The 24,669-nt window shown below is 74.2% G+C and overlaps 4 protein-coding genes across 8 annotated transcripts; 3 read left to right on the forward strand and 1 right to left on the reverse strand.

The window, feature by feature from the left end:
• The first annotated feature begins 1,344 nt into the window (after nucleotides 1-1,344).
• On the forward strand, nucleotides 1,345-5,168 carry PMEL (premelanosome protein). Its single transcript, XM_067313951.1, is given in 12 exon segments — nucleotides 1,345-1,408; nucleotides 2,149-2,286; nucleotides 2,364-2,510; nucleotides 2,590-2,730; nucleotides 2,815-2,976; nucleotides 3,059-3,784; nucleotides 3,979-4,263; nucleotides 4,342-4,429; nucleotides 4,515-4,717; nucleotides 4,830-4,917; nucleotides 5,007-5,040; nucleotides 5,043-5,168. Coding segments are annotated over 12 exon segments (2,202 nt in total).
• Nucleotides 5,169-5,325: 157 nt separating this feature from the next.
• On the reverse strand, nucleotides 5,326-20,881 carry DGKA (diacylglycerol kinase alpha). Of its 5 annotated transcripts, XM_067313978.1 has the most exons (24): nucleotides 15,068-15,171; nucleotides 11,659-11,747; nucleotides 10,974-11,050; nucleotides 10,728-10,860; nucleotides 10,548-10,628; nucleotides 10,424-10,473; nucleotides 10,253-10,327; nucleotides 10,038-10,157; nucleotides 9,818-9,935; nucleotides 8,934-9,022; nucleotides 8,345-8,464; nucleotides 8,165-8,263; nucleotides 7,940-8,029; nucleotides 7,768-7,841; nucleotides 7,612-7,686; nucleotides 7,444-7,529; nucleotides 7,274-7,363; nucleotides 6,994-7,154; nucleotides 6,835-6,899; nucleotides 6,642-6,732; nucleotides 6,361-6,550; nucleotides 6,134-6,254; nucleotides 5,921-5,981; nucleotides 5,326-5,809 (listed from the first exon to the last, which is right to left on the reverse strand). In XM_067313978.1, exons 2-24 carry the CDS (start codon nucleotides 11,726-11,728, stop codon nucleotides 5,711-5,713), a joined length of 2,235 nt encoding a protein of 744 aa, XP_067170079.1. In that variant the 5' UTR covers nucleotides 11,729-11,747; nucleotides 15,068-15,171; the 3' UTR covers nucleotides 5,326-5,710. The 5 variants fall into 5 exon arrangements, with proteins under 5 accessions (XP_067170079.1, XP_067170083.1, XP_067170078.1 ...); XM_067313982.1 differs by lacking the exon at nucleotides 15,068-15,171 and adding an exon at nucleotides 20,262-20,881 and having other exon boundaries at nucleotides 10,548-10,860; nucleotides 11,659-11,751; XM_067313977.1 differs by having other exon boundaries at nucleotides 10,548-10,860; nucleotides 15,068-15,173.
• PYM1 (PYM homolog 1, exon junction complex associated factor) lies at nucleotides 16,371-19,145 on the forward strand. Its single transcript, XM_067313997.1, has 3 exons — nucleotides 16,371-16,454; nucleotides 17,215-17,308; nucleotides 18,631-19,145. Exons 1-3 carry the CDS (start codon nucleotides 16,424-16,426, stop codon nucleotides 19,142-19,144), a joined length of 639 nt encoding a protein of 212 aa, XP_067170098.1. The 5' UTR covers nucleotides 16,371-16,423; the 3' UTR covers nucleotide 19,145.
• A 260-nt stretch (nucleotides 20,882-21,141) lies between the features above and the next one.
• MMP19 (matrix metallopeptidase 19) lies at nucleotides 21,142-24,646 on the forward strand. The gene is made up of 9 exons (XM_067313987.1): nucleotides 21,142-21,355; nucleotides 21,724-21,812; nucleotides 21,929-22,059; nucleotides 22,138-22,353; nucleotides 23,146-23,391; nucleotides 23,474-23,575; nucleotides 23,674-23,838; nucleotides 23,941-24,068; nucleotides 24,156-24,646. Exons 1-9 carry the CDS (start codon nucleotides 21,263-21,265, stop codon nucleotides 24,384-24,386), a joined length of 1,401 nt encoding a protein of 466 aa, XP_067170088.1. The 5' UTR covers nucleotides 21,142-21,262; the 3' UTR covers nucleotides 24,387-24,646.
• The last annotated feature ends 23 nt before the right edge of the window (nucleotides 24,647-24,669 follow it).

Here is a 24,669-nt window from a genome sequence, read left to right on the forward strand (position 1 = left end):
GGAAACCGCCGCCGGACCCGCCCCGGGGCGATTCCCGGGGGTCCGTGCCGAGCCCCTCCCGGGGGAGTCGCTTCCCCAGGCGGCCCAGCTTGTCCAGTGCGGGGTGGGCTGCCAACAGGGCGCCCTCCTGGGATGGGGACGTGCTGGGCTCTGACCGAGGTCCCCCATGGCCCAGGGAAGGGGTCCCCCGTGGCCCGGGGACACAGCTGGGACAGGCTCTGGCTGGGCTCCCCCATGGCCCAGGGATGGGGACATGCTGGGGCGCTGGCCGAGGTCCCCCGCGGCCTGGGGAGGGATCAGACTGGGCTCCAGCTGGGGTCCCCCAGGAGTTTGGCTCAGCCCCCCAGCCCCGTCCCCTCCAGGCCTCGCACGCGCAGCCTGGCCAGGCTGGGCAGCAGCGCCCGGATCGGGTCCCCTGGGCCGAGGCCAGGCGGATGCTGTGGCTCCAGGGTGTCCCCAGGCCGGGTGGGCTGAGCCCTGCCGGCCTGCAGCCAGGGCCCCTCCAGCACGGCCCAGCAGCCGGGAGGGGACGGAGGTGACATCGGTGTCCCCCGGGGCTCCGACTCTGGCCAGGCTTGAGCTGGACGCCAGGGCTGGGCATGGGGTGAGCCCCGCGTGCAGTGGCAGCGGGGCATCGCCAGCGATTTGGGCAGAGTGGCCAGGGCTGGAGACACCCCCCGAGCAGGAGCGGATGAGGCCGCGTGCCCGCGTGTGCGCTCATGCGCCCGCAGCCTGGGCAGCCGCCCGCAGGGAGCCACCAGGAGGGGAGGCCGGTCCCCGGCCCGGCTCCCAGCCCGTCTGGTCACTCTGGGGCCACCAGCAGCGGGGTGGTGAGACCCCAGGGACGAGGGGCTCCGCACCACGCGGGAGGCACGTCCGGGCCGTGCCGCAGCCTCCCGTCACCCAGTTTTCCCCGTGCCGAGCCCGAGCCGCGCCAGCGGGTGCCCCGACCCTGCCGAATCCCTGCGCGGGTGCAAAGCCCTGCGGATAAGGGCAACGGTGACCGGATCCTGCAGCAAGATCTGCGAGGAGGCTGCAGCGAGCCGGGGCCTCGAGGAAAGCCTGAGCCGCTGCCTTCCCGGGAGGCAGAGCCGGGGCGGCCGCGGTGCGCGTGATCGGGCTGGCGAGGGAGCGCGGGGCCACGCGCACCTGCACGCGCGTGCGCACACACACCCCCCCCCCAACACACCCCCCCCCCACACGCACACGGGTGCTGCCGGGGGGCCGGGCCCCCGCGGGGTGGGACTATGCAAACGAGAGCCCCTTCTTATCCCCCCGGCTCCGGCGCCTTCGCCTCTCTGCCCCGGCGGTGCCCGAGCGCGGCGAGGCGACGACGGCCGGAGCATGCGGGTGCAGGGGGCAATCGCGCTGCTGGGGGCCCTGCTGGCCCTGGCCACCGCTCAGCGCCGTAAGTGGGGCCGGGGGGGCTGCGAGCTGCCACCGCCACGGGGGGGCCCAGCCGGCTGCTCGCCCCCCGGACGTGGGGTGCGGGGCCCCGGTGGCACCCGGAGTCCCGCACGGGGTGGCCGTGGGCAGGGTGGTCCCAGGGAGCGATGGATCCTGCTGGGCACCCCAGGGTGGCCCCTGGGGCTCGGCAGGGACCGAGTCGCCCCCCCCAGCTGGGGTCTGGGGCCAGCGGGGAGCCAGCGGGGGATTAACGGGGACGGTGGTGGGACCTGACCCCCTCCCAAAGGCGGAGCACGCGGGGGGCAGGATTAGCCCCTCCGGGGCGCCTGGAGGGGCAGCAAGGGGGATGGTGCCCCCGGCCGGGCTCGAGTCCTGCTGTGCAGCTGGGGGCACGAGCGGGGCCGGGGGGCGCATCACGGGGGACCCCTGCGAGTGGGGGGACACGCAGGGAACGGGGGACCCCTGCGAGCAGGGCCGCGGCGGGGGCACCCGCAGCTCCCGGCGAGCGGGGGGCGCAGGGGGGGACGCCCACCCCACCGTGCCCGGAGCTGCCGGCGCCGGCTCAGCTGAGAGTCACATGAAAGGGCTTGGGCAGCGGCGGGCGCCGCGTGACGGCTCTGCCCCCCGCGCCGCCACCGCCGCCGCCGCCCGGCCCCGGCCCATCACGCGGCCGCCATGCGCCCCGCGGGGGCCCCCGGCGCAGGGGCCGCCCCGGGTGCCCCGTCACCTGTCTCCCCCCAGGAGCCGGCAGCCGGAGCGGCGGTGGAAGCCGCCAGAGCCGGACGTGGAGCCAGGCGCCGGCGCCTTTCCGGAGCTGGGACGCGCGGCTGTACCGGCCCTGGCAGGAGGGGGCCCCCCGGCAGAGGGACTGCTGGCGAGGTGGGTGCCGGGCCGGGGCCGGGGCCGCGGGGGCCCATGGCGCCCGTCCCTGAGCCGCCGGCCCCGTGTCCTCGCAGGCGGCGACGTCGCCCTCGACGTCAGCAGCGACGCGCCCACCATGGCGGGCGCCAAAGCCACCTTCTCCGTCGCCCTCCGCTTCCCCCGCGACCAGGCGGTGCTGCCCGACGGCCGCGTCGTCTGGAGCCGCAACTGCACCGTCAACGGTGAGCGTCGGGCAGGCGGGCGGACGGACGGACGGGCGGACAGGCGCCCCGCCGCCCGCTCACCCCCGCCTCCCCGCAGGCACCCGCGTGGCCGGCGGCCAGCCCGTCTACCCGGAGCAGCCGGCCGAGGGCTCGGATGGCGTCTTCCCCGACGGGCGGCCCTTTCCCCGCGGCGCCTGGGACAAGCGCGGGAGATTCGTCTACGTGTGGTGGACGTGGGGTGAGGCCGCCGCTGCCGCCGTGCCGGGACCCGGGGACCCCCCCGGGCGCGCGCCGCCGGCCGCTGACGCCGCTCGCCCCGCAGGGCGGTACTGGCAGGTGGTGGACGGCCCCGCGTCGCGGCTGACGGTGCCCACCGACGGCGTCCCCGTCGGCTCCTACGCCATGGACGTGGTGGTGTACCACTACCGCGGCCGCCAGAAGTTCGTCCCCATCGGCCGCGCCAGCACCCAGTTCAGCATCACGGGTAGGCGCCGGGGCCGGGGGAGCCGGGGCGGCGGGGGGCTGCGGGGGACGTGGGCGCTGACGGCGCCGCGTCCCCCCCGCAGACCAGGTGCCCTTCGCCGTGGACGTGGCGCAGGTGCAGGGGGCGGCCGGCGGCGCCGGGCGCTTCGTGCGCAACCGCGCCGTGGCCTTCGCCGTGCGGCTGCACGACCCCAGCCGCTACCTGCGCGACGCCGACGTCTCCTACTCCTGGGACTTCGGGGACCGGAGCGGCACCCTCATCTCCCGCAGCGCCACCGTCACCCACACCTACCTGGAGGCCGGCTCCTTCGCGGCGCGCCTGGTGCTGCAGGCCGCCATCCCGCTGAGCCCCTGCGGCAGCTCCGCGCCGCCCCTCGTGGACCCCACCACGGGGCCGCCGCCGCCGCCCACCGCCACGCCGCCCGCCGGCACCAGCGCCGGCCCCGCGCCCAGCACCGCCGCGGCGCCCAGCTCCGGTAAGCGGGTGATGGGGCGCCCCCACCGCCCCGGGCCCCGGGGTGCCCCGCGGCCGCCCCGCAGCCCCTCCACTCTCGCTCTGCCCCCAGCGCCCGCCGCCTCGGCGCAGCCCTCGGACCCCACCGTCACGCAGCCCGGCCTCCCGGCGCTCAGCACCCCCGCGGCCGCCTCCGTGCCCGGTGACGGAGCCGGCATGGACCCCGCTGCCGTCTCCGCCGCGGCGTCTGCGGACCCCCTGCTCCCCGCCTCCGCCTCCCCGGCCGGGGACACAGCCAACACCTCGTCCCCCGCGGCGGGGCCCGCTGCCAGCGCGGCAGCAACCCTGGCTGCAGGTGGGTGCCCTGCTCCGACGCCGGGGTCGGACCCCACCACCCCGACCCGCTGGGGGCCGGGTCCAGGGTGGGGACCCCTGGCTTTTCCAGCCAGGGTCCTTGGGGGGAGACTGCCCCGTCCCTGGGGTCACCCCGGGGGTTGGCTCAGTCCCTCCCTGCCTTTCTCCAGCCTCTTCTCTCTGGTTCCTCTGCAGATGCTGTGACAGCTGGAGCCACAGCTGGAGCCACAGCTGGAACCACCATTGTGCCCCTATTGAGTGCCACAGCTGGAGCCACTGTCGCACCCCCAGCAGGTGCCACAGCTGGAGCCACAGCTGCACCCATAGCAGGAGCCACAGCTGGACTCGCAGCATCCACCGCTGCCTCCGAAGGTGCCGCGGAGCCGCTGGCGCTGGCGAAGCGGCAGGCGCCGGGCGCCGAGCCGACAGGCTGCATCCTGTACCGCTACGGCACCTTCTCCACCCAGCTCGACATCGTCGGTGGGTGCCGGGCCGGGGGGGCCGGGGGGGGCCGGGGGGGCCAGGCGCCGGCACCGTCTGACCCCGCGGCCCTTGCAGAGGGGATCGAGAACGTGGCCATCGTCGCGTCCGTGGTCCCCGAGGGCAGCGAGAACAGCGTGGAGCTCACGGTGACGTGCGAGGGGAGGTGAGGGCCGCGCGGGGACCGTGCCAGGGGCTGGGGGGGGGGGTCCCGGGGCCCCCCCCGCCCCGCGCTGACCCCCGCCCGGCAGCCTGCCCGAGGAGGTCTGCACCGTCGTCTCGGACGCCGAGTGCCAGACCGCGCAGCAGCAGACGTGCAGCGCCGTGCAGCCGGCGCCCGGCTGCCAGCTCGTCCTGCGCCAGGACTTCAACCGCTCCGGCCTCTACTGCCTCAACGTGTCCCTGGCCAACGGCAACAGCCTGGCCGTGGCCAGCACCCGCGTCGCCGTCGGAGGTGGGAGCAGGGCTGGGGGGGGGGGCGGCGAGGGTCCCCGTGCCCCCTCGGGGGTGGCGGCGGGGCCAGGACGCCCTGCGCTGAGCCGCCTCCGCCCCTCCGTGCCCCGCAGGTGCCGCTCCGGCTGCCGGCAGGACCACGCTCGCCCTGGGGCTGCTGCTCGTCGCCGCCGCCCTGGCCACCGTCGCCTACACGTACAGGTGAGCCCGAGGGGCCGGCGGTGGCAGCGGTGGCGGCGCTCGGGACCGGCCGGCCGCGCTAACCCGCTCGCCCTCTCTCTGCCCCGCAGGCGCCTGAAGTACAGCCCGCCGCGCGCCCCCGGCCCCCCCCGGCCCCCCGGCCCCGCGGCCGGCTGCCCCCCGGCTCTGCCCTGCGCCTGCTGCTGCGGCAGGCCTTCGGCGGGGCGCCCAGCGGCGAGAGCAGCCCCCTGCTCCGCGCCAACGCCGCATAGGGCCCGCGGCGCCCGGCTGCCCTTGCTGCCGCCGTCATTAAAGGCTCAGCTCACCCGGTGCCTCCGTGTGGTTGTGCGACGCGGTTGGGGGGGGGGGGGGGGACAGGGGGGAGCCGCGCGCCGTCGCCCCGCGGAGCTGCACAGCCCGGCGCCCGTCTCAACACCAGGCTTTATTACTGCAAGAGGCACTTGAAATCCAGGGGGAGGGAAGGAAGGGGTAATAAATAGGGCGGGGGGGGGGTCCCCGCAGGGGCAGGGGCTCCGGCCAGCATGGCAAGTGCGGGGAGGGCTGCAGGCACTGTGCACCCCCCCGATGCAGCACTCGCTGGGCCCGCGGGCGGGGGGGGCCGTCCAGCCGTCCCCCCACCCTGGATCAGCCAGCGGGCTCCTTGCACCCGTGGGTGCCCGGGGCGGGGGGTGGGGGTGGCTCGTCACCTGCCCTTTCCCGGGATGCGCACGGGGGTGGGGGCTGGTGCATCACCCGCTGCCCAGGGCACAGCACGCGGAAGGGGGGGGGGTCTCTCGCCCCGGCACGGGCCCCGTCACGCCTCGACGGGCCCCTTCTTGAGGCCAAAGAAGCTGGAGGAGCGGGGCGGCGCGGCCATGAGCATCGGCGTCTGGTTCTTGTGGGTGATCTTGATCTGCAACGCGGAGAGGCCGAGGGGCTGGGAGGGGGCGCGGGGGGCCGGGGAGCCCCCGGGGGCGCTGGCACCTCCCCGGGGGGCTCAGCGAGGGCAGGGGGTCCCACGTACCGTGCAAGGCGGCTGCATCCAGGGCTCTCCGTCGATCTGCATGGGGAGGTGCTTCAGCGTCCTGCAAACACCCCCCCTCCCCGTCAGCGGCTGCCCGGACCCCCCTGCCCCCCAGTGCCCCAAATCCTCCCGGCCCCCCCGCAGGGCAGCGCACGCACCCCGCGGGGTCCCGGCGGCCCCCGAAGCAGGGGGGCCCCCGTCGCGCGGGCTCACCGCAGGGTGATCTCGGAGCACTTGGCCAGGCGCTTGCCCGCGCTCTTCAGCCCTGTGTAGATCTGCCCCATCTCGATCACCCCCTCCAGGCCCACCACCTCCAGCCGCTGGTCGCTGAGGTCTGGGGACACGCGGGGACGGCGTCAGGGCCCCGGCGGGACGGGGGGCACCCCGGCCGCGCGCGGCGCCGTGCCGTGCCCGGCGGCAGCGCCCGCCGCCCCACGCACCCTGCACACACGTCTTGAGGGTCTCGGCGTCGGTGATGGCCTGGGGCTGCCCGGCGCCGGATGCGTTCCTCGCCTCGCCCAGCGGCCGCTTGGTCTCGCCCCAGAGGTTGGAGCCTCCGTGCATGCTGGGGATGTTGAGCACCGCCACCCCCGAGAGGGCTCCGCTCAGGTCCAGGGGGGTCCCGCAGCACTGCGGGGGGGGGGGGACAGGTCAGAGCCGCGGGCCGGGACCCTGGTCCCCCCCCCCCGCCCCGGGGGAGCCCGGACGGGGCATCTCTCACCTCGATGCTCAAGCACTCCTTGAGCTTTTTGCAGGTGGCGAAGATGGTCTCGGACGTGGCGAACTCGAAGTACCACAGCTTGTTCTTCATCCTGGGGGGGGGGGGACACACAGCCAGGGCAGGGGTGGCGGCGGCCCGCGGCGGGGAGCCGGGCAGGGGGGCTGCGGCGGGGACGGCGCCGTCCCCCACCCACCTGCTGTTGAACTTCTCCGGGTACTTTTCCCGCATGACGTGGAAGCGGTGAGCGATGGAGGCGTCCTGCAGCGGGGTGAGAGGGGTGGTGAGGCCCGGCCTGGCGAGCACGTGTTTCCCCCGCCCCCCCGCCCCAAACCGGCCCCGGCCCCCTACGCACCACCCCGATGGAGAAGTAGTTGTTGATGATCTCGTAGGGGACGGGGTCGCCCTTCTCCGCGGGGTTTTCGGGCAGCACCTGCACGTGCCACCGGTCCATCTGCACCACGCTGCTGCCCTCGATGTCCTTCAGGATCTTCGCCAGGTTCTCCCCGTCGTAGCCTGCGGGACGGAGGGAGGCCGCGGTGCGAGGGTCCCCCGCGCGGGACGGGGGGTCCCAGGGCGCCGGGCGCAGCCCCCCCCCCCCCAACCCCCAACCACGGCCGCCCCGTCTCGCTCACCTCCGCCCCAGCGCAGGCAGCGGGCCAGGTCGTTGCCGGTCCCCAGCGGGAGCACGGCCACGGGGGGCCGCCGGGGCAGGTTGGCTTTATCTGCAACGAGAGGGGCGGTGAGGGGGGTCCCGCTGCCGCAGCCAGCGCCTGCCAAGGGGGGGGGGGGGGCCGGCACCCACCGATGGCATCCAGGATCCAGCCCACGGTGCCGTCCCCGCCGCACACCAGGATCCGGAAATCTGGCACGTCGCGGAAGAAATTGAGCCTGGCGGAGGCAGAAGGGTCAGGGCAGGGCTGGGGCTGCCCGGCTCGGCTCGGCGCCCGCCCCGGCCCCGGCCGTCGCTCACCCGGGGGTCGGTCCTCCTTTCAGCAGGTTATAAACCTGCCGGGGGTTGAGGAGATACTGGAATTTCCGAAGCACCCTGCGGGGAAAAGGGGTCAGGCTGCGCCGGCACCGCCGCCGCGTCGCGGGACGAGGTCCGGCAGCCGGGGCCGCCCCTTACCGCTCTCCCTGCTTCCCTCCGCTCTTGGGGTTGACGAAGACGAGGAGCGGGTGGGTGTCGAGCACGGGGCTGACCTGCGGGGCGAGAGGGGCCGTGAGGGGAGGCGCCAGTCCGGCCCCCCCGCCCCAACCCCGCGCTGGGGCGCAGCGGCCCCGCGGCCGCCCGGGCTCACCCGCAGCGCCTGCCCCTCGGGGGTGGCGAACGCCTGCGGCGTCTCCTCCAGCGGCGTCCCGCTGCCGTTCTTCTGGCTGTTCTGCCTCTCCTGCAAGCACCGGCGCCGGCTGTCACCGGCGGCACCCCCGGCTCGTTTTGGGGGGGGGGGGGGGGGGCCAGGCCAGGCCTCGTGGGTCCCTCGGGGGCAGGGATGGGGGTCCGGCCGCCCCGGGGCCGCACTCACCAGCACGACGGGGTAGATGGCCGAGGGGGGCAGGACGTGGTCGCGCAGCACCCCGCAGTCGCAGGTCGGGGCCACGCAGGCCAGGCACTCCTCGTGGATCTGGGGGGGGGGGGGGGGGAGCGGGGTGAGGAGGGTCCCGGGGCGGCCGCGCGCGGCCCCGGGCCGCGGGGACGGACCCACCTTGAGGTGGCACCACACGCAGTGCAGCCCCGTCAGGCTCTGGAAGCTCTTGATCTTCTTCTGGCACTTGCCGCACTTGCCGGCCTCGCAGCCGCCCTTCACCCACACGTGGGCCTGCACCTGCGCGCGGCACCGCCGCGTCACCCCGGGCGCCTGGGCCCGTCCCGCGGGCGCCCCCCCCCCCCCCCCCCGTGGGGTCCTCGCCGAGGGGCTGCGGGGCCACGGGCTGCTGGGGACGGACGGACGGACAGACGGAGGGAGGGATGGGACGGCAGAGAGCGGAGGGGTGGCAGGTAGAGGAATGGTCGGGAGATGGGGGGACAGACAGATGGACAGACAACCGCACAGGCGGATGCACGTATTGACAGCAGAGCAGGTCAACAGACAGCCAGACGGCCAGATGAACAGCCAGACAGGACGACGGGAGAAGAGATGGCCAGGCGGACAGATGGGATGGATGGGCAGGCGGGTGGGCGGGTGGACGGACGGACGGACCAACAGACAGGCGGACTGACAAACCAACAGACGGGTGGATGGACGGACAGACGGATGGACGGACAGAGGGACGGGTGGGCGGGCGGCCACTCACGCCGGCCTCCTTGCGGGACTTGGCGTAGGTGCTGATGCAGCTGGGGGGGGCCTTGCGGGCGCAGCGCTCGTGCACCGTGAACTTGCAGACTGGGGGGAGACGGGGCTCAGCGGCTGGGGCGGGGCTTGGCCCTGGCCCCACCCCCCCACGCCCGGACCCCGCCCCCTCCAGGCTGACCAATCACGCCACCCCCGCATCCGTGCCGTCAGCCAATGGCAGCTCACTCTGCACGGGGGGAGACCGCCCGCTCACGCCCCAGTGGCTGAATCTGAGGTGGGCGGGGCTTACATCACAGCCCCACCCCCCATGTGGGCGGGGCTTCTCCACAGCTGGAGCAGGGGGCGGAGCCTCCTGCAGCAGCTGGATCTGGTGCATGCCCAGTGGGGATGCGGGGCGGGGGGGGGGGGAACAGTGGGGCCGAGCCCATCCCCTCTCCGGGTCCCCATCCTGTACCAGTCCCTGTCCCCAGCCCCATCCCGGTCCCCATCCCATCCCCAATCCTGTCCTCATCTCAGTCCCATCCCAGTCCCCATCCCCATCCCGGTCCCATTCCTGTCCCCAGCCCCATCCCGGTCCCATTCTGGTCCCCATCACATCCCCTGTTCCTGTCCCCAGCCCCAGCCTTGCCCCAGCCCCTCCTTGTCCTGCGTCCATCTCTGCACCTGCTCCCACCCTGGTCCCCATCCCCGTCCCATTCCGGTCCCCATCACATCCCTGTTCCTGTCCCCAGCCCCATCCTGGTCCCATCCTGGTCCCCATCACATCCCCCGTTCCTGTCCGCAGCCCCAGCCTTGCCCCAGCCCCTCCTTGTCCTGCGTCCATCTCTGTACCTGCTCCCACCCTGGTCCCCACCCCAGTGCCCGCCCCGTCCCCGGCGCACTCACAGGTGCAGCACAGCCCCTGCTTGCGCAGCCCCACCAGCAGCGTCTCGCACACGTTGCAGTACACGGGGCGGTTGAAGTGCTTCAGGCGCCACATGTGCTGCCCGTCGTCCTTCATGTGCTGCGGAGAGAGGGGCCGCGGCCGGCGGGCGTCGGGGGGGGGGCGGGGGCCGGGCCTGCACCCCCCTTCCCCCCCCCCACGGCGCGGGACCCCCGCACTCACCACCTCGAGGCCCAGCAGCACCAGCAGCGGGATGTTGGTGACGCCGCCGCGCAGCCACTCGGCCAGCGACACCGTCCCGCTGCCGTCGTAGTCGATCTCCCGCATCATCTCCTGCAGGATCTGGGGGGGGGGGGGGGAACGCGGGGCTCAGTGGGGGGGGGCACAGGGTTGGGGGGGGCCGTGCAGCCCCCCGCCACCCCTCCGGCCCCGCTCACCGGCTTCAGCTCCGTGACGTCCCAGTCCAGGTACTGGGCCACCCGCATCATCTGCGTGATGATCCGATCCACCTCCTGGGGGGGGGGGGGGGGGGGGGGACACGCGGGGTCAGCAGGGCTGGGGGGGCAGGGGGGCATCCCGCCGCCGCCCCCCCGGCCCCCGGCACTCACCGAGCTGTCCAGGAGCCCGTTCCCGTCCTTGTCGTAGAGCTTGAAGGTGACTGCGGGGGACAGCGGGGGGTGAGGGGGCAGCTCCCCCCGGGGCGACCCCGGCCCCGGCGCGGCCCCCACTCACACTCCAGCTTGTCCTCGGGGCGCCCCCCCTCCAGCAAGGAGAAGTAGCAGGAGACGTCGTTAACGCAGACGAGGTCGCTGCCTGCGGGGGGTGGTCGGGGGGGGGGGGGGAGACGGCGCTGAGAGCCGCGGCCCTGCGCCCCCCCCCCGGCTCCGCGAGCCCCTGGCGCGCCGCGCTCACCCGCCCCGGCGCCCGGCTGCCCCGCGGCCGTGGTCTGGAAGGACATGAAGAGGTGCCGGCACAGCGCGTCCGAGATGTCGTCCGCCTCCAGGTAGCTCTTCAGGAACAGCTTGAAACCCTCGAAGTCAACGCACTGCGGGGGGGGGGGGGGCAGAGATGGGGATGGGGGAGGCCGGCGAGGGGGTCCGGGCTCCGGCCCCGGGGACGGGGCTGCCCCCGAGGGCACCGCGGGCTCCGGGACCTCACCTCTCCCTGCCGGTGCTGGGACAGGGCCCCATCGCCGTAGAAATCCTGCAGCACGTCCTGCACCTTCTTGCTGCTGTCTGGGGGCAGAGGGGCGTGCGAGGCCGCTCCGGCGCGCGCACCCACCCGCGGGTGCGGCCCTGCCGCGATGCGCGCACACACGCGTGCGAGGCCGCTGCCGGAGGTGCACGTGCACGCAAAGCTGCCGGGGAGCGTGCACACGCTCGTGCACGTGCAAGCTCAGCCCCACGCATGCAAAGCTGCCCTGGTGCATGCACACACCCACGCGTGTGCAAGCTCAGCCCCACGCATGCAAAGCTGCCCTGGTGCATGCACACACCCATGCACATGCAAGCTCAGCCCCACGCATGCAAAGCTGCCCTGGTGCATGCACACACCCATGCACATGCAAGCTCAGCCCCACACATGCAAAGCTGTCCTTGTGCGTGCGCACACCCACGTGTGTGCAAGCTCACCCCTGCGCATGCAAAGCTGCCCTTGGTGCATGCACACACCCACACGTGTGCAAGCTCAGCCCCACGCATGCAAAGCTGCCCCGGCACACACATACACCCACGCGCGCTGCTGCACACGGGGACGCCCTGCGGCACCCAAGCCCGCGAGCCCTGCCCGTCTCCGTGCCGGGGACGGGGCCCCCCCCTCCCCGCGCCGCCAGCCGCGCACTCACAGTCCAGGTACTTCTGGAGGTGGGCGAACTCCTCGGGGCTGAGGGTGGCCCAGTCCGGGCTCTCCTCCATGGCGGGCGGCCGCCGGGCGCTGCCTGCGGCGGAGAGCTGCGATGGGGCCGGGCGCGCCGAGCCGGGGCGCGGGACCCGCTGCCGCCCGGCCCCCCGCGCCCTCGCACCCGCTTTGGCGCCCGCCGCCGCCGCTGCCGCCGGCCGCCCGCTCCCCGCGCCGCCGCTGCACCATTTGCCCCACAAGAGCCCCATGGCCGGCACGGGCGGCTCCGAGCGCTGCCGAGTCACGGCGGCGGGGACGCGGGGACGGCTGAGCCCCGGCCCCGCTCGCGGGGAGCCGCGGGTGGGGGCGAGTCACCGGCTTTGAGTCACCGCTGCCAGCCGGGGAGGAGGGTGGGACTTGGCGCCCGGCCGCGCCGCCCGGCGCCGGCGCGCGGGATGCTCCGCACGCGCCAGGGGGGGACCGGGACCGGGAGCGGCGCCCCACCACCGACACCGACACCACCGCCGCCTCGGTTTCCCCGCGGAGGCGCAGCCGCGCCGGCCGGGCGCCGTGTTTACGGGCGCCGGGTCCCCACGGGCCTTCCCCACCCTCCGGCGCTATTATTTATTCATGGCGCCGGCTGCTGCGCCCGGGCGGCGGGCGACGGCGAGGCGGCTGCGCGGGGCGGCCCGCGGGCGCGCGTGTCGCGGGAGCCCCGGGCACGTGCCGGCGGCCGCCCCCCGTCCCCGCGCGGGGTCCGCGTGGGAGCCGTTTCCCCAGCAACCCCCGGCGGCGGGAACGCGGGCGAGCACGCTTACGCGCACCTGTGCACGCGTGCCTGCACACGCATGCCCGCACACGCATGCATGCATGCACGCCCGCACACCTGCGCGGAAGCGCGCGCACCTCCAGCTCCCTTGCACGCCTCCGCCCGCACGCCCCAGGTTCGGCAGGGTGCCCCACGCTCCCCCCCCAAGCAAACCTGCCCCGCGGGCCCCCCCGCAGCGGGGCGCAGCCGCCCCCGCGCAGGCGCATGCGCCGAGCCCCGCGCACGCCGGCGGCGGTGCCCGCGCGGCCCGGGGCGCCGGGGCTGCGTCCGCGGGCGCTGGCTGAGCTTTGAACCCGGCGCGGCGCGGGGCGCCAGCCGGCCGGCGAGCGGCGCCCGGGAGGTGCCCACGAAGGCGGCTCGGCGGCCCCCACCCCGCAAAGGGGTGCCGCAGCCGGGACACCCGGAGCCTGCGACACCCCCCGGCCCCGCCGGGGACCTGATGTGGGGCGACGCGGGGGGATCCCTCCCCCTGCCGCCCCGGCAGCACTCGCTGCCCAACGGGGAAACTGAGGCACGGGGTGGGGGGGGACACGTGCGCCCGCCAGGCCGACGCGGGGAGGGACCGCAGGGGTCCGGCACGCTGCGACCCCCAGGACGCCACCGCTGGGGCGCACCGCCCGGGCACCCGGCACCTCGGGACCCCCCCAGCAGGGCCAGGCGCCCGCAAACGCTTCCCTTATTTAGTAAATATTTGCAGCTGGAGCCTGAGCAGCTCCGGGAGGGTTTAACCCTTCGGGGGGACGGATCGGCCGAGCCGGGGCCCCCCCCGCCGCAGCGCTCCGCCCGCCCCGGGGCTGCGAGCCCCTTCCCCGATGCCCCCCATCCCTCGGCTGCTGGGGGGGGTGGGGGGTCGCGACACCTGGATCCCCCCTAGGCGGAAAACGGGGAGACAGGCCAGGGCCGGGGCGGCTCCCGGAGGCCCGCGGATGTCCCAGGACACCTGGGATGCCGCCGAGGCAGGGCGGCCGCGGGGCGCTCCCAGCCCTGGGAACCGGCCGCCTCGGCCCTTCCCGGCGTGCCCCAGCCGGGCTGGGGCTGCTGGCAGCCGCGGGGCGTTGACGCCGCGTGCCGCGGCCCCGTTACCGGCAGCGTGTCCGGCTGCGCCGCCTGGTCCGGCAGTGCCGGCTCCACCCCGGGGGGAGGCGATTTTCAGCCTGAGATTTTCAGCTGTTTCCCCAGGGGAGCATCTCGCTTCCTCTTCTGGGGCGGGAGCCTGCGAGCGCCGGGGGCTGCGCGACGGGCTCCCGGCTCCGGCCCTGCCAGGGAGTGTGCCGGCAGGGAGCGGGATGCCATTCCCATGGGGTCTTGGCTCCAGGAGGGAGGATCCCGGGAAGGAGAGGGATGCTGTTCCCGTGGGGTTGCAGCTCCGGGAGGGAGGATGCCAGGAAGGAGTGGGATGCCGTTCCCGTGGGGTTGCGGCTCCAGGAGGGAGGATGCCGGGAAGGAGCGGGATGCCATTCCTGTGGGGTCTTGACTCCGGGAGGGAGGATGCCAGGAAGGAGCAGGATGCTGTTCCCGTGGGGTTGCAGCTCCAGGAGGGAGGATGCTGGGAAGGAGCGGGACACTGTTCCCGTGGGGTCTCGGCTCCAGGAGGGAGGATGCCAGCAGGGAGTGGGATGCTGTTCCAGTGGGGTCACGGCTCCAGGAGGAAGGATGCCAGGAAGGAGCGGGACACCGTTCCCGTGGGGTCGCGGCTCCAGGAGGGAGGATGCCGGCAGGGAGTGGGATGCCATTCCTGTGGGGTCGCGGCTCCAGGAGGAAGGATGCCAGGAAGGAGCGGGACACCGTTCCCGTGGGGTCGCGGCTCCAGGAGGGAGGATGCCGGCAGGGAGTGGGATGCCATTCCTGTGGGGTCGCGGCTCCAGGAGGAAGGATGCCAGGAAGGAGCGGGACACCGTTCCCGTGGGGTCACGGCTCCAGGAGGAAGGATGCCGGCAGGGAGCGGGACACCGTTCCCGCGGGGTCTCAGCTCCGGGAAGAAGGATGCCGGCAGGGAGCGGGACACCGTTCCCGCGGGGTCTCAGCTCCGGGAAGAAGGATGCCGGCAGGGAGCGGGACACCGTTCCCGCGGGGTCTCAGCTCCGGGAAGAAGGATGCCGGCAGGGAGCGGGACACCGTTCCCGCGGGGTCGCGGCTCCGGGAGGAGGAGGCGGCGGCAGGCGACGAGCGCGGAGGGCAGGAGCGGGCGGCGCGGGAGCCCGCGGCGGGGCCGGACTCGCCCCCTTCCTCTCGCCGCCGCGGCCCCGCCGGGCGCTTTGTTCCTTTGACTCATCGCTCTCGGCTTGTTTTTTCCTCCTCCTCGGGCCGCTCCGGCGCCCGCGAGGTGCCGCGACGGGGCCGGGCCGCGACGAGACGGCGGAGCCGACGGGGCGCCCGCTTCGCCCTGCCCCGGCGCCCGCCGGGGGGAGCCGGGTGCGCAGCGCCGAGCACCGGGCGAGACACTCGAGCGCCGCTTCCTTCCCCTTCCCGGGGCGGGGGGGGGAACCGAGGAAGCCGGTGCGCCCCGGCCCGGTCCGACCCGGTTCGCCGCCCCCCCGCGCATCCCGGACCCGCCGGCGCCGGTGCCCTCCCGCTGCCCCGCACCTACCTGCCTCGGTTCGGCTCGGCTCGGCTCGGCTCGGTGCAGCCCGGCCCGGTGCAGCCCGCGCAGCTCCCGCGCGCTCCCGGCGGCGCGGCCCGGCCCGGCCCTCTGACATCACGGCCCGGCGGGCGGGGGCGGCACCGGCCGCACGTGCCGGCCCGGGGCGGGGGGAGGCGCGGGCACCCGACAGCCCGGCGCGCTTCCTTGCACGCTTGTACGCACGCTTGCACACTTGCATGCACACTTGGGTGCACGTGCACTTGCTTGCACGAGCCCCCCTGCCTTGCGAGCCGGCGTGCACGGCACTGCACGCTGCGGCGCCCCGGCACGCTCGCACCTTGCAGGCTCGCATCCGCCCCGGCACGCTCCTGCCCTGCTTTGCACACTGGTGCCTGCCCTTGCACGCTCCTGCCCTGCCTTGCGTGCTCACGCCTCGCCTTGCACGCTCGCACCCTGCTTTGAGCACTCACGCCTCCCCTTGCACGCCTGCCCTGCCTTGCACGCTTGCACCCGCTCTTGCACGCTCGCAACCTGCTTTGCACACTCATGCCTCCCCTTGCATGCCTGCCCTGCCTTGCATGCTTGCACCTGCTCTTGCATGCTCGCACCTCCTCTTGCACGCTCGCACCCGCTCTTGCACGCCCACCCCCAGCACCCCCGCCGGGGCGAGGGGCTGCGGCAGGGCCCGGCCCCACCACCTCCTGCCCCCACCGGCTGTGCCCCGCCGGGGGAAGCGGAGGGGGGGGGGAGCTGGTCCCGCCGCGGCCCGGGCAGGGCGGCAGCCGCCCCCGGGGAATTCCCGGCCGCGGGCGCAGCTGCTCCGGGCGGGGCGCGGCGGGGGCGGCGGCGCCCTGGGGCGCTACCGCAGCGCGGAGGGGGGGCCGGGCCCGGCCGCGGCGGGTGCGAAGCCGCCAGGCAACGCGGGAAGGCGGGGGCGGCGGATGCGGGCGGCTCCGACCCCACCCGCAGGGCCCCGGCGACGGCAGCGGCAGTTCCCCCCGGTGCCCCCCCGGCGCCCCCCCGGCGCTCTGCCCTTCCTCCCCCCCTCCCTCCCCGGGGACCGGGCGCCCCACGGAGCCTCCAGGCCCGACCAGGCCTCGCGCCCTGGCCCCGCGTCGCCATGGCGACCGCGCCCCTGCGTTCCCCCCCACCACCCCGCCGCTGGCCGCAGTGCACTGTGGGAGCCCCCGTGCATGCTGGGAACCCCCCAAACGGGGCGTCCCGGCAAACGGGGCGCTGCCCCTTTAAAAACAAAATGGCCGCCCGCTTTTGCGCTCCTTTCGCCGTTCCCCCTCCTCCCCGCCGCCGCCGCCACTTCCGGTGGGCGTGGCCAGGCGGGCGGAAGTGTGTCGCGCTCGCAAGATGGCGACTCCCTATGTGACTGACGAGACCGGTGAGTGCGGAGCCGCCGCCGCGGCCCGGCCCGGCGGAGGCAGCGGGCGGGGGCCGCCGCCGCCCCCTGCCCCGGCAGCGCCGCGGGGCTGTGGCCCGGGCGCGGCGGAAGGAGGCGTCACCGCCCCCCCGGCGCTGTGGGGCTGAGCCTCGCCCCCCCGGTCCCTATGGGGCAGCGCCGCCCCCGGCGCTATGGGGCTAGGCCCTGCCCCCCCCCCACCCCCGGTCTCTGCGGGGCCAGGTCTGTCCCTGGCGTCTATGGGGCTGGACCCCACCGTTCGGTCTCTATGGGGCAGGCTGCTCCTGATTGCTCTGGGGATGGGGCCCCCCTGCCCCTCCGGTCTCTGTGGGGCTGAGCCCCTCGTCTCGGCCTCTGTGGGGCAGCCCCCCCCCTTCCCTCCCGTGGTGCCTATGGGGCACAGTCTGCCCCAGGCCCCTGGTCTCTCTAGGGCTGGGCCAGTCTTCTCCCCATCACCCTAGTCCCTGTGGGGCCCAGGCAGCGTCCCGCTTTCTCCCCGCTCTCTATGGGGCTTGGCCCATCTCCCCACCACCCTGGTCCCTATGGGGCCCTGCCTGTGTCCCCCTCTCCTGGGCCTCTGTGGGGCAGCTCCCCCCTCCCTGCAGTCTCCACGGGCCTGGGTCCCTTTCTCCCCCCCCCCCCAGTCTCTGTGTGGGTCAGGGGGGTCCGTGGGGCTGGACCACCCCTAGGGTGCCCGGGGGGGACCCCGGGGCTGCTCGCCGATGGCGCCTTCGCCTTGCAGGGAAGTACATCGCCTCCACGCAGCGCCCCGACGGCACCTGGCGGAAGCAGCGGCGGGTGAAGGAGGGATACGTGCCCCAGGAGGAGGTGCCGGTGTAAGTGGGGCTGGGGCGGGAGGGGGGCGTCCCCGGGGGCTCCTGGCGGCAGCGCCCCATCTCCGGGCAGCATTCCTGCCTGTGCCACTGATGGCAGCAGCCGTCTCCAGGGCTCAGGAAGGAGCCGGGGTGTCCGCGGGGGCCCGGCCAGGTGCCTGAGCTCCTTTAGAAGGAAGAGGAGCTGCTGGCAGGTTTGAAACACAGAAAGGACCTTGCTTTGGGCCGGCTGGGGCAGGTATTTCTTGGCAGTGGTTGGTCTCGGGCTGCCTGTTTTGAGGAAGGATGGAAGCGGAGAGGCGCTTCGTGCTCCGTTACCACAGTAACGCTCGTCAGCAGCTGCTGGAAGCGGGGCTGTCCGTCAGGCGTCCGTTTGTCTTCTCCCCCTCTGACGGCTGCTCTTGCGATTCGGGATGCGCACGGCCGGGCAGTTCCTCTCCGTCGCCTCCCGGCATCCGCCAGCGGGGAACGCCCTGGCATCCTGCAGGTCTCCGCAGCCGACCTCCGAGGCCGTCCAGCCCGTAACGGCCACCGGGCCTTTCCCTGCTCCCGGCAGAGCCTCCCGGTTTGCTCCCCGCGCCTGGTGCTCGTTTCCCCGCTGTGCTGACGGGCCCGGGAAGGAGGCCAGGCCCCCCCGGGGCTCCCGCGCAGGCAGAGCTGGCTCCCAGATGGGGAAGGCGGTTTTTGCTCCTCGCGGATGAGGCGCTGGCGGCTCCGGGCTCCGCTGCGCGCCGGCGGCGGCGTGTGCATTCCCTGGAGCTGATCCGCGCTGCCAAGCCCAGGTGCTCCGAGGTGCCATGGGGAGCGGCGGGGCACTGGGTCGCACGCAGCAGCCCGAAGCCAGGAGTCTCCCGTGCCCCGGGCACCCCGGGACCTCGTCTCTGGCGGTTCCTGAGGCCGTGCGCCCGTGCCGGGTTACGTCTCGAGGTCTCGGTCTCTTTCCAGGTGTGCCCGACCACTCCTGACCCCTCACCCTTATCCCCTAAGCCGCGACCTGACGGTACGTAGCAGCCTCCGCGTCGGTCCTTCTCTGGGGTGGCCGCGCGCGGCTGGACGCGAGCAGGGCCCTGAGCAGAGAGGTGTCTGCAGGAGAGGGTCCGCTCGGCCGAGTCCTGCTGCGCGGGGAAGGGGCCGCGTCGTAACCGGGGGTCGCTCTGTGTCCGAGGCTTGGCCGGAGGCGCCGAGCACTCGGGAAGTGGACATCGGGGCCCTCGGCGCTGCGCCAGCCCGGCCCGCTCCCCGCGCCCGGGGCTCGGCGGGGGAATGCCGCGCTCGCTGCGGGGGCGCGGGAGAGACGCGTCTTCACGGGCTCTCGTTCTGTGCAGGTACGAGAATAAGTATGTGAAGTTTTTCAAAAGCAAACCCGACCTGCCGCCCGGGCTGAGCCTGGAGGCGAACGCCCAGCCCAGCAAGCAGCCCGGCAAGGCGGAGAGCGGAGAGACGGGACTGTCCAAGGCAGCCAAAAGGAACTTGAAACGCAAGGAGAAGAGGAAGCAGCAGCAGGAGAAGGGGGAGAGGGAGACAGACGAACTGATCCAGTCGCTGGAGAAGACCTCCCTGGCGGGAGGCAGCGGCGGGGACAAGGGCCCGCCGGGGGACAGTCAGGCGGCCGTGCCGCAGCCGGCCTGCGGCGCCAAGGGCCCCGCCGACGGGGAAGCCTCCGCCTCGGAGAAAACCAAGAAGATCAAGAACCTGAAGAAGAAGCTGCGGCAGGTGGAGGAGCTGCAGCAGCGGCTCGACTCCGGGGAGATCAAGCAGCCGACGAAAGAGCAGCTGGAGAAGCTGGGGCGGAGGAAAGCCTTGGAGGAGGAACTGCAGGACCTGGAGCTGGACTTGTAAGGGGTGGGTGGGGGGGGTCGGGATGGGATGCGGGGACTCGGATCGCACCGGGCGCACGAGGGCCGGCGTCCCCAGGGCACAGATCGTCCGGACTGAGCGCCAGGCCCTTCTTTCCCGGGGATTTTGTTTTGGTGGGTGCTGTTGGTTTTTTCAGAACAGTTTTTCCCAGCTATCGGTGTTAGAAACTCGGCGACTCTCAAATACCTCTCTCCTTTTTTTAATTTTATTTGGGGTGGGGCCGGGCGGGCGGGCAGGGCTGGTGCTGCGGGCCAGGGCGGGGGCAGTGGTTCTTCCCTTCGTTGTTCCCCGGCCCCTCGTGTTCTGTGTTACGGCCTCTCTTCCTTTATTTTTAAAAACGATGCAATAATAAAATTGCAGTAGTGACCCGGCGTCGGGAGCTTGGTTTTGCCTTTCCCTGCTCGGCCCTGGGGAGCCGTCCCGGTCCGAGGGAGCCGGCGAGGGACGCGGTCCCGGTGCAGCGGCGGTGCTGGCTGGACGGCGCCTGGGTTTTGCTGCTGTTTTTTTCTTGAAAGGAGCTTTCCAGGGTTGGGGCTTGTGTCTGGAGCCGCGTTTTGAGCCTTTCCTCTGAGCCCCCCGGCAGGTCGGAGCCCCTCCCTCGCCCTCCGCGGGGCCGAGCCGCTTTGGGCAGCGCTGCGTGCGGGCTGGGGGCCGCCGGGCCCCTCCTGCCCTGCCCCGTCTCGCGTCCCAGGCCGCGGGGAGACGGTCGCGGGGGGCCGATGGTCCCTGCTGCTCAGGGCAGAGCCGAGCCGTGGTGAGAACCGGCCCCTTTGCGCCCTGCGAACGGGCCTCGGAGCAAGGCGGGGGCTGAGCCCCGCTCCGGTGCCGGCACCACATCCCCCCGGCTTCACCCTAGTTCCTGGGCGACGCCGGCTGCAGGGCCGGGAAGCCACGGAAGGGATGAGCTGCCAGATTCCTCCCCGGCTCCCTTGGGAACCGCCTGGCACGGGAGCGCGGAGGCCGCTCGGCCCCGTCGCCCAGGCGCGCAGGAAGCCAGCCAGAGCCTCTGCGTCCCCCGGCGGCCGCCTGGCTCTGCGCCGCGGGGCTGGCGACGCCGGTGGGGGCCGCGCCGGGGCCCGCTCGCCTCCCCGTTACTCACCCGCCGCAGGGCTGCGTCGGCGCCTTCCCCAGCGGCTCGGCGGGAAGGGGCGGCCGCGGGGAGCCCGGCTCCCGGCGGGATTCCCCGGAGAGCGGCACCCTGACTCAGCGGCCGGATGCCGGGATGAGCGGCCTCCGCCGGGCGTCCCTGGGGAAACTGAGGCAGGGGACAGCTGTGCCCCAGCAGATGCAGGGCTGGGAAAGGACCCAGGCGTCCGGGCGTTGGCGCTCCCTGCGTTAACCCTTTGCTGTGCAGGGCACGCGCTGCCTTCCCACACTCGAAGCCAGGCTGGCTCCGCAGCCCGCTAGGATTTGGCGGCGGCACCGCGCTCTCGCCTGGCAGCGGCCCACGTCCGGCTGCTGGCCCCGGCCCCGGGATGGGGGGAAACGTCCCGCGTCTCGGCCGCATCCCGTTCCCTAAAGCTTCCGGACCAGGAGCGGGGGACGGGGCCCCCGCGGTCTCCGTGCGGGGCCGCGGCTGAGTCAGGGGGATCCTGTGACTCAGCCGCGCTTCCGAGGGGTCGCGATGCCGCCGCCGCTGATTCACCGCGGTTATTCCCACAGGATGGAAGTGCGTCTGCGGCCGACCCCAAGGGACGGAGCCGGGGCCGGGTGTCCGCCTGCCCCGCGGCTCTCGGGGTGGGAGCGGGATGGGATCGAGCCTGGCCGGGGCAGGGATGCAGAGGCCTCGTGCCGCGCCTGGTACACGCTGCGCCCGTGGGGCAGAGCCGGCCAGGCCGGGACCGGGGCTCGTCCGCGGGGAGCGCTGGCTCCGCTCCGCAAGGGGTTAAGGCTGCCGGGGGGCTGCAGTTGCAACATGCCGTAGCTCCAAATGAGTCATCCCGGCTGTGCAAGGTTTATAAACTTGTAAAGGGCGGGAGGCCGGAGCGAGCCGGCAGGGCGAGGGCAGCCGGCCCCGGGGAGGGAACGGCTCGCCCGGGACAGAGCGACCGGGTCCCTGCGGCGTCCGGCTGGGCCGTGCTGCCGGAGACGCGGGCGAGGATGGTTCGGCTGGAGCTGCTCGTCCCCGTTTGGGCGCTCGCCCTCTCTGCTGGCACGGCGGGGATGGGGCATGAGGAGGAGCAGGAGGCTGTGGTAGGGCGGGATTCTCGGAACACGCGGGATCCCCGGGAAACATGGGCTGGGACCTGGCCACCTCGTTAGCCGGGACGGCGCGAGGAGTCCTCAATTGGGGCCTGGGGTCCTGCTGGAGCGGGGAACTGGGGCAAATTCCCTGGGGATGGGGTGGAAGCAGTGCCCAGCTGCATCCTTGGGGCCGGTGCGCGCTCGCACTGTCCCAGCGGGAACTCGCCATCCCTGTGCTGGGTTGCGGCACCGCAGGAGGCTGGTGGGACGCCTGGGTCCCTTCCCTGCCCCTCTGCGAGCCGGGGGCTGGTTCAGAGCCCGGCGCGGCTCCGTGTGGCCCCGGGATCCCCGCAGACACGGCCGCGCTTTCCCCCCAGCGCTACCTGCGGCAGTTCGGCTACTTGCAGAAGCCGCTGGAGCGCCCGACTGACGACTTCAGCGCGGCCGAGATCGCCGAGGCCATGAGGTGCGAGCGGCCCCCGGCTCCGGGGCATCCGGAGGGGGATTAGCCCTGAGCCCCCGGCACGGGGAGGCCCGTGGGGACCCAGTGGTGTTAACCGGCAGTGCTGTCCCCCCCCCCAGGGCTTTCCAGCTGGCCTTGGAGCTGCCGGGCACCGGGCGCCTGGACGCGGCCACGCTGGAGCAGATGAGGCGGCCGCGCTGCGGCGTCGAGGATCCCTTCAACCAGAAGACGCAGAAGTACACGCTGCTGGGTGAGGGCGCGGGGGCCGGGGGGGGTCGGGGGCGCCGGGGTCCCGTGCCGCCCGCTGACCCGGCCCCGCTGCCCCCAGCCCGTTGGCGCAAGCGGCACCTGACGTACCGGCTGCAGGGCGCCGCGGAGGAGCTGGGCGAGCTGGGCACCCGCGCCGCCCTCCGCGCCGCCTTCCGCTACTGGGCCGAGGCGGCTCCGCTCAGCTTCCGCGAGGTCCGGCACGGCCGGGCTGACATCCGCTTCTCCTTCCACGGCATCGTGTCCCCCACCTGCTCCCAGCCCTTCGACGGGCCCGGTAGGGCCGCGGGGGCCCCAGTGCGGCGGGGGCCGGCGGGGGCTTCGCTTCTGGGGGGCTGTGGGGTCAGGGATGGGGGTGTAAGGGGGTCTGGGGGATGCTGGGGGGGGTCTGAGGGGTCAGGGATGGGGTATAAGGGTGTCAGGGGGGCCTGGGGGTCAGGGATGGGGGTGTAAGTGGGTCTGGGGGATGCTGGGGGGGTCTGAGGGTTCAGGGATGGGGTGTAATGGGGTCTGAGGGATGCTGGGGGGGTTCTGGGGGTCAGGGATGGGGTGTAAGTAGGTCTGGGGGGGTCAGGGATGGGGTGTAAGGGGGTCTGAGGGGTGCTGGGGGTCTGTGAGTCAGGGATGGGGGTGTAACTGGGTCTGGGGGATGCTGGGGGGTCAGGGATGGGGTGTAAGGGTGTCTGGGGGATGCTGGGGGGTTTGGGGGGATGGGCTATAAGTGGGTCTGGGGGTTGCTGCGGGGTCCGGGGGGTCAGGGATGGGGTGTAAGTGGGTCTGGGGGATGCTGGGGGGTTTGGGGGGATGCTGGGGGGGGTCTGTGGGTCAGGGGTGGAGTGTAAGGGTGTCTGGGGGATGCTGGGGGTGTTTGGGGATGCTGGGGGGGTCTGAAGGGTCTGAGATGGGGTGCAATTGGGTCTGGGGGATGCTGGGGGGGGTCTGTGGGTGAGGGATGGGACCGAAGCGTGTCTGGAGGGCGCCGGGGGTCAGGGATGGGGTTGCAACGGGGGCCGGGGGGTCCGCGGGGCCCTGACGGACGGACGGGCGGGCGGGCGGGCGGGCGGCGCAGGGCGGGTGCTGGCGCACGCGGAGCTGCCGGAGGACGGCGCGGTGCACTTCGACGCGGCCGAGCGCTGGAGCGAGGGGACGGAGCGGGGCGCCAACCTGCGCCTGGTGGCCGCCCACGAGCTGGGCCACGCGCTGGGGCTGGGCCACTCGCGCCACCCCGCCGCCCTCATGGCGCCCGTCTACACCGGCTACCGGCCCCGCTTCCGCCTCCACGCCGACGACCTCCGCGGCATCCAGGCGCTCTACGGTGAGTCCCGGCGGCCCCGGTGCCCGTCCTGGTCCCGTTCCCGCGCTCGGTGCTGACACCCCCCACCCCCTGGTTCCCGCAGGGAGACGGATCCCGGTGCCGGTTCCCACGCCGCCGGTTCCCACAGCGTCGCCCTCGCCGGCGCCCGACCCCTGCACCGGCCGCCTGGACGCCCTGATGCTCGGTGGGTGCCCCGGCCCTGGGGGTGAAGGGGGGGGGGTCCCGGTGCTGGGGGGGGGGGTCCTCGCTGACCGCCCCCCCCCCCCGCCGCCGCCCCCCCAGGCCCCCACAACAAGACCTACGCCTTCCGCGGCGCCTTCGTCTGGACCGTCACCGACTTCGGGACCACGGCGCCGCTGCGGGCGGCGGACGTGTGGCCGGGGCTGCCGGGGGGGCTCGACGCGGCCGTGCACTCCCCCCGCACCGGCAGGACCTACTTCTTCAAAGGTGGGGGGCCGCCGGGGGGAGGGGGGGGCAAAAGGAGGGGGGGGGCGTCCCCGCCGCCCGCACCCCGCTCACCCCCCTCGTGCCCCCCCCCCCCCGCCGCAGGCGACAAGCTCTGGCGGTACCGCGGGTTCAAGCTGGAGCCGGGGTACCCCAAGCCGCTGACCCGCGTCCCCCCCGGCATCGACGCCGCGCTCTACTGGCCCGTCAACCAGAAGATTTTCCTCTTCAAGGTAGGTGCCCCCCCCCCCCCACCCTGGGACGGCCCCCGCGTTGGGGCGCCCGGGGATGACGCCTGTCCCGTCCCCGTCCCCACGCAGGGCACCGGCTACTGGCAGTGGGACGAGCTGGGCTGGAGCGACTTCGCCTCCTACCCCAAGGAGACCTCGGGGCTGTTCGCGGGGGCGCCGGCCCCCCCGGACGCCGCCGTCGCCTGGACCAACGGCAAAGTCTACTTCTTCCAGGGCGGCCGCTACTGGCGCCTGAGCCGGCAGCTGCGGGTCGAGCGGGGCTACCCGCTGCCCACCGCCCGGCGCTGGATGCGGTGCTGAGCCCCCGCCGGCCCCCCGCACGCCCGGCCGCTTCCGTGATGCTCTTTAATGTCGCAGCCCGGGTACAAGGCGGTCCTGTCCCGTCCCCGTCCCCGTCCCTGTCCCCGTCCCCGCGGCCCCGACCCCCTCCCTGCACGGCGGGGTTAAGGCTTTGGGGCCCCGGCGGCAGCGGCGGTGGCGGGGGAGCCGGGCTGGGCCCCCGGTGCGTGCACAGTGTTTGGGTAGGTCCTACAAAAATAAAAGAGGGGCTTTATTTTTCAGAGGTCTCCGCCGGTGCCCGGGG

Source organism: Apteryx mantelli, chromosome 33 (assembly GCF_036417845.1).
Source record: "Apteryx mantelli isolate bAptMan1 chromosome 33, bAptMan1.hap1, whole genome shotgun sequence".
NCBI classification, from domain to species: Eukaryota; Metazoa; Chordata; class Aves; order Apterygiformes; family Apterygidae; genus Apteryx; species Apteryx mantelli.